The sequence below is a fragment of the Triticum dicoccoides genome, chromosome 7A (genome assembly GCF_002162155.2).
Source record: "Triticum dicoccoides isolate Atlit2015 ecotype Zavitan chromosome 7A, WEW_v2.0, whole genome shotgun sequence".
Classification (NCBI taxonomy): domain Eukaryota; kingdom Viridiplantae; phylum Streptophyta; class Magnoliopsida; order Poales; family Poaceae; genus Triticum; species Triticum dicoccoides.
Genome location: NC_041392.1, coordinates 667,754,122 through 667,760,874, shown reverse-complemented (window position 1 = coordinate 667,760,874; position 6,753 = coordinate 667,754,122). Strand labels below are relative to the sequence as shown.

Below are 6,753 nucleotides of genomic sequence, written 5' to 3'. Positions count from 1 at the left end.
GAATGCCCATTCCTTTCAGTGTGTCTGCATACAACAAATTCAGCCCGCTTCCACCGTCCATCAGCACTTTTGTCAGTCGAGTGCCTTCGACAACTGGATCGACCACCAAAGCTTGCCTCCCAGGGGTGGCAATATGAGTCGGGTGATCAGATTGGTCGAATGTGATGGGTATTTGGGACCATTTCAGATAATTTGCTTTTGCCGGGGCAACCATGTTCACCTCTCGGTTAATGACTTTCAATCGACTCTTGCTTTCCACATCTGCAAAGATCATCAGAGTGGAGTTGATATGCGGATATCCTTCCTCACTGTCCTCCTTGTCTTCGGCCTTGTCCGACTCCTTCTCCTTGTCCTTAGACTGTTTTCCCTGAAACTGCTGGATCAGGAGTCGACATTGGCGAGTGGTATGCTTCGGGTAGATGATATTCCCCTCTTCGTTCTTTGTGTGGATGTGACATGGCATATCCATTACGTCGTTCCCTTCTTTATCCTTTACTTTCTTAGGGTTCCAGGATCCTTTTGGTTTCCCTTTAAACTTTCCCTGAGTCACGGCCAGAGCCTCTCCAGGAGCTGCTGGTTCAGCCTTCCGCTTCTGTTTCCGACTGGTGTTTCCCTTTTCCGACTGGCTCGGCTTGTGCTTGCCGCTTCGGAGTCGGTCTTCTTCTTCGCCGTTGGCGTACTTGGTAGCAATCTCCATCATCCGACTCAAGGTCATGTCACCGGTTCGACCAAATTTCAAACTTAATTCTCTGTTCTTGACACCATCCTTGAAGGCGCAGACTGCCTGATGATCAGACACATTCTCCACAGTATGGTGCAAAGTGATCCATCTCTGAATATACTCTCTAAGAGTCTCATTGGTCTTCTGCACGCAGACTTGCAACTCTGTCAGTCCAGCTGGTCGCTTGCAAGTTCCTTCAAACGTTCTGATGAACACTCGGGACAGATCTTCCCAAGTGTAAATGCTGCTGGGAGGTAATTGAGTTAACCATGCCCTGGCAGAACCTTCCAGCATGAGGGGCAAATGCTTCATGGCCACCTCGTCGTTCCCACCACCAATCTGAACTGCCACTCGGTAGTCCTCAAGCCAAGTTTCAGGCTTAGACTCACCAGTGAACTTGCTGACTCCTGTTGCCAACCTGAAATTGGGAGGGATAACTGCGGCTCTGATAGCTCTGCTGAAACATTCAGGACCAGAAACATGCACTCGACTGCTTGTGGGCGCGTCTCTGTCGAGTCCGCCTCGATGGGCTCTGTTCCGGTCGACCAAACCTTGCACGATAATGGATCACGCGTCGAAGCCTGGTTCTCTGGGGTCGACTGGAACTCTTCGCCCCGTACTGAACTGACGTCTGTCATCTTGCTGCCGAGGAGCGTAAGACCCACCCCTCGGAGGGGAATTGGGCACTCGACGCCTATCATCTCGGTCGAGTCGGTCACCATATTGGTCTCGCCGATTCTCGCGCCCTTCGCGCCGCGGAGGCGATCTGGGACTGTGAGCCGACTGAACCGTATTCGCAGCGACGGATCGACTGTGAATTCTGTTGCGCGACTGCGACACGGCCGAATTCTGATCTCCTGCTGCCCGGAGCAGATCCCTGATCTGCATCAAACCTCTGCCAGCTTCCGACTGAGAAGGCTGGATGGACTCTGCTATACGGGTCGCAGCTGCTAAATTCTGGATTGGGGTTCGATATACCTGAGTCGGCGGGAAGAGTTGACGTCGACTGGTGTCGGGAACTCGTTGCCGCGCGCGCTCGTCGAGTGCTCGCTGAAGATTCTCCAGTCGAGTGCGTTCGGCCAAATTGGCCAAACGTGCCTCCTCCAAGGCGCGAGCCTCAGGGGTTTCTCCTGCGATGGGAGTACGCAGGGCATCCATGTTCCTGCGGCGAAGTTCCTCTCTTTGCAGAGAGTCGAGTGGCTCGGGCTGGTACTCTTCATGGTCTCGTGCGGGGTCGCCTCCGTCGCCTGCTCCACCATCACGGGCGAAGCCAGGGGGACTGCGGGGCCCGTCGACCATCAGGATTTCCGCCACAGGATCACTGCTATCGCACTCGGATGCGGTCTCTACGGAGCCAGTCGACAGATCGAACAAGCCATAGAGAGATTCGTCGGGCTCGATTGCCGCAACTTGGGTGGTGGCCGACTGGCGAGCCACCGCGTGCCTCACCCACCGCTGAAGCCTCGACCGGCCTGAGTGCTTGCGCTGGCGGGAGACCGGGAGGGTGGCCGATGGGGGAGTCGACCGATACGGGGTCGACGGTTGCCGCAGCAGAACGCCGCGGACACATGCGCGAAAATGCGTCGCACCGCGGACGGGGAGCGCATCAACGTCGAGTGGAGCCTCCTGGAGCCAGGCGGAGTCGTCGGCGATGAAGGTGAGAGAGCCGAGACGGATCTCTCGACCCTCGACCAAAACTCCATCAGCCACCATGATGAAAGTACTCGGAAGAATCGCAACTTCCCCACAAAATCGCTAAAACACCGGCCCCATGGTGGGCGCCAACTGTCGTGGTTCTAAGCCTGACAGTAGAGTGGGGGTAGGTATGGAGAGGCAAGGTCCTAGCTATGGAGAAGTTGTAAACACAAGGGATGTACGAGTTCAGGCCCTTCTCGGAAGAAGTAAAAGCCCTACGTCTCGGAGCCCAGAGGCGGTCGAGTGGATTATGTGTATATGAGTTACAAGGTCCCGAACCCCTCTATCTGTGGGGGAGGGTGGCTTATATAGAGTGCGCCAGGACCCCAGCCAGCCCACGTAGGAGAGGGTTTAAGGTGAGTTAAGTCTGGGGCGTTACTGGTAACGCCCCACATAAAGTGTCTTTACTATCATAAAGTCTACTTAATTACAGGCCGTTGCAGTGCAGAGTGCCTCTTGACCTTCTGGTGGTCGAGTGAGTCTTCATGGTCGAGTCCTTCAAGTCAGTCGAGTGAGTCCCTCGTTGGTCGACTGGAAGGTGACCTCTTCCAAGGGTGTCCTTGGGCAGGGTACTTAGATCAGGTCTGTGACCCTACCCTAGGTACATGACCCCATCAAGCCTCACCCTGGACCACATCGCTAGCGATGATCGAAGGGGCCACCAAGCCTTATGGTGACGACATAGTGGAACTCTCAATGAAAGCACCAATGTCGGTGCCAAAAACGGCGGATCTTGGGTAGGGGGTCCCGAACTGTGCGTCTAAGGTGGATGGTAACAGGAGGCAGGGGACACGATGTTTACCCAGGTTCGGACCCTTTTGATGCAGGTAATACCCTACGTCCTGCTTGATTGTTCTTGATGATATGAGTATTAGAAGAGTTGATCTACCACGAGATCAAAGAGACTAAACCCTAGAAGCTAGCCTATGGTATGATTGTATGTTGTCCTACGGACTAAAACCCTTCGGTTTATATAGACACCAGAGAGGGCTAGGGTTACACAAGGTCGGTTACAAAGGAGGAGATATACATATCCGTATTGCCTAGCTTGCCTTCCACGCCAACTAGAGTTCCATCCGGACACGGGACGAAGTCTTCAATCTCGTATCTTCATAGTCCAACAGTCCGGCCAAAGGATATAGTCCGGCTGTCCGGAGACCCCCTAATCCAGGACTCCCTCAGTAGCCCTTGAACCAGGCTTCAATGACGATGAGTCCGGCGCGCAGTGTTGTCTTCGGCATTGCAAGAAGGGTTCCTCCTCCGAATACACCATTGAAGAGTTTGAATACAAGGATAATCAGGCTAAACTATTCCTACGATTTTCCTACCCTATAAACCAAAGGAGGCCTAAATGTTTTAGCAGACTGAAGCATCATCAGTGCTTCTTTCTCTAAGGGCATCTCCATCGCTGGGCGCTTAGCCCCGGCGCCAGGTTCGTAATCCCAGCAGATTAGCGGTTGCCGGCTGTAATCCTGGTGTCAACCCTGACATCGACGCCAAATCACGCACCCAGCGCTTGGCCATTTTTCTTCCAGCACTTAGCGCCTGCGTTGTTTAGTTAATTAGCGTCTAGCGTTGAGGGATGAGGCGCTTAGGTGTTTTTCAGATTTTATTATATTTATTGTTTTCTTGGTAAGCGCGTATGTAAGCTCCTAGCATTGTAGATGCACTAATGGTGCTTCTCTGTTGCCTAGGGACAGAAAGACGATTCAAAATTGTTATTATGATTATTAAAAAGCACCAACAACTTCACACGGAACAGTAAACATGACCAAGCCGACCCTTGTTTCGTATGAAATTCAGCATACTCTAATGGCTTATAGTATTAGTCAAATCTACTGTAGATATGAATGGCCGAATGGATGGAAATCTGCTAGAAAAAAGTACTTACCACCCGAAATCCCGCATGTCATCCAACTTGAAACAAAAGGGTCCCACATGTCATGAGAGTCAGTTTAACGTTAAGCTGTGTGGAATCCCCCAAAGCCGAGTCGTCTTCTCCGAAAGCTCCAAATCGCCATGGCCTGCAGCCTGCTCCTGCGCGAGACAGCGCCGGCCCGCCGCCTCTTCCACGCCGCGCGGCCGACGCGCGGAGAAGCATGTGCTGCTGCACGGAGGCGAATCGTCGCCTCCGTCCCGCCGCCCGCCGCGTCCGCGCCGCCGTCACCTCGACGCTCGAGCACCGGCAGGCCTGCGCCAGGTTAGCCACCGAACCCGAACAATAATGTGCACACGGCTGACCGCCACCGCCCACCGCCACGGCACGTCGGCACCTACTCACCGCGCAGTCAGCTACAGCAGCACGCGCGCCCGCTCCACGACGCTCTTCACGGCTCATCACACCAACCCACGAGCTGCTGGCCGCGCATATGGTACGTGGCGTGTCACGTGTGCGCTAACCAACTGCCTGTAGCAGATCGGATCGATCGGGTCGAATCGAGCCGACCAGCCAGCTTCTCCACGTCCACGTCGGCGCGCGCGTCCGGCGGGGAGGCGATGGCGGGCGGCACGGAGGCGCCGCGCGTCGTGGAGGACTGCCGCGGCGTGCTGCAGGTGCTCAGCGACGGCACGACCGTGCGCTCCGCCGCCGCGCCGTACACGGTGGAGGACCGCGACGACGGCCGCGTCGAGTGGAGGGACGCCGTGTACCACGCCGCCCACGGCCTCGGCGTGCGCATGTACAGGCCTGCGCGCCGGGAGGGGAAGGGGAAGGCGCGGCTGAGGCTGCCTGTGCTGGCCTACTTCCACGGCGGCGGCTTCTGCATCGGCAGCCGCGCCTGGCCCTCCGTGCACGCCTGCTGCCTCCGCTTCGCCCACGAGCTCCCCGCCCTCGTGCTCTCCTTCGACTACCGCCTCGCCCCCGGCCCTGCTGACGGATCTGGGTCTGACGAGGACGTCCAATCCTGGCTCGCCGACTCCGGCGCCGACCCGGGGAGGCTCTTCGTGTCCGGCGACTCCGCCGGCGCCAACATCGCGCACCACATGGCCGCCCGGTTCGGCGCGGCGGGGCTGGACCTCGTCAAAATCGCCGGGTACGTCCTCATCATGCCGGCGTTCACCTCCGAGGCGCCGACGCAGTCCGAGCTGGGCTCGCGGGGCAGCGCGTTCCTGAGCCGGGACGTGGCGGAGCGGTACAACCGGCTCGCGCTGCCGGCCGGCGCCAACAAGGACTACCCGCTGATGAACCCGCTCGGGCCGGACAGCATGGGCCTGGGACCCGTCGGCGGCCGCGTGCTCGTCGTCGTGGGCGGCGACGACATGCTGAAGGACAACCAGGTCCGGTACGTGGACGGGATGAAGGCCGCGGGGAACGACGTGGAGCTCGCCGTGTTCGCCGGCAAGGAGCACGGCTTCTTCTCCAGGGACCCGTGGTCGGAGACCAGCGGCGAGGTCGTGCGAGTCGTCGGCCGGTTGGGCAGAGACGCAGCCGATTCAACCGGCGTCGGCGGTCAGGACTAAGTAGTGATAAACGTGCTAGTAATCTGTTTGGCATGCAAAGTATCGGGCGATGCCATCATTTCGATGCTTGCATGCTATCAATTCGAAAATAAAATGATTTAGGTGGCTTAATAGTGTGCTTTGGGTGGCCACTGTAGTGGTTCTCTTCCACTAGAGCCTCCGTTCCTAAATATAAGTATTTTTAATTTTTTAAGATGAACTACATACGAACGTATATAGATGTAGTTTAAAGTGTAGATTCATACATGTTGCTCCGTATGTAATTTATATTAGAATCTCTAAAAAAAACTTAAGTACTACTTAGTGGAAGGTGATGCGGATATATTCAGTTATGTGGAGTTTTAATCTTGCGCATAAAATATGTTCTTGGAATTGTAAAAAATGAAAAATTCGCTTTTGCTATATATTAGACACTTGAAAGTAGAATTTGTGTCTGTCGAATTGAGCCTTAGAGCTGAACCCGAAGCATCCGACACTCAGCAAAGCACGAGGACAATGGCTAGGGCTCGAAGGGGAACGACCCGAAGCTGGGGAGACGTCCCAGGATGTGTGTGAGGGCAGGGATGGCATGAGAAATGATTCAGGAGAGGGCGAGAGCGGCGTGGCGAGCGTGGTAACGCCTCGGCCGCAGGAGGTGAGGGTAGGCAGTTAGGTCGGTGTTGGTTGCAAGAAGAACAACATGAGGGCAATTGTGGCCGTTGGATGAAGATCCAACAATCCAGAAAATCGTCAGCCATAGTTTATTTTCTAGCTAATACTTCCTTCGTTTCAAATTACTCGTCGCAGAAGTTGATGTATCTAGATGTATTTTAGTTTTACATAGAGTTAAATACACTAGGGGTGCCTCAACTTGTTTTCCGCGGTCAGTTTGGTGCCTG

At 55.3% G+C, this 6,753-nt stretch overlaps 1 protein-coding gene across 1 annotated transcript; it reads left to right on the top strand.

The window, feature by feature from the left end:
• The first annotated feature begins 4,481 nt into the window (after nt 1–4,481).
• Nucleotides 4,482–6,067, top strand: LOC119333526 (probable carboxylesterase 15). The gene is made up of 2 exons (XM_037606394.1): nt 4,482–4,616; nt 4,833–6,067. The coding sequence occupies exon 2, from the start codon at nt 4,913–4,915 to the stop codon at nt 5,873–5,875; it is 963 nt and encodes a 320-aa protein (XP_037462291.1). The 5' UTR covers nt 4,482–4,616; nt 4,833–4,912; the 3' UTR covers nt 5,876–6,067.
• Nucleotides 6,068–6,753: the final 686 nt, after the last annotated feature.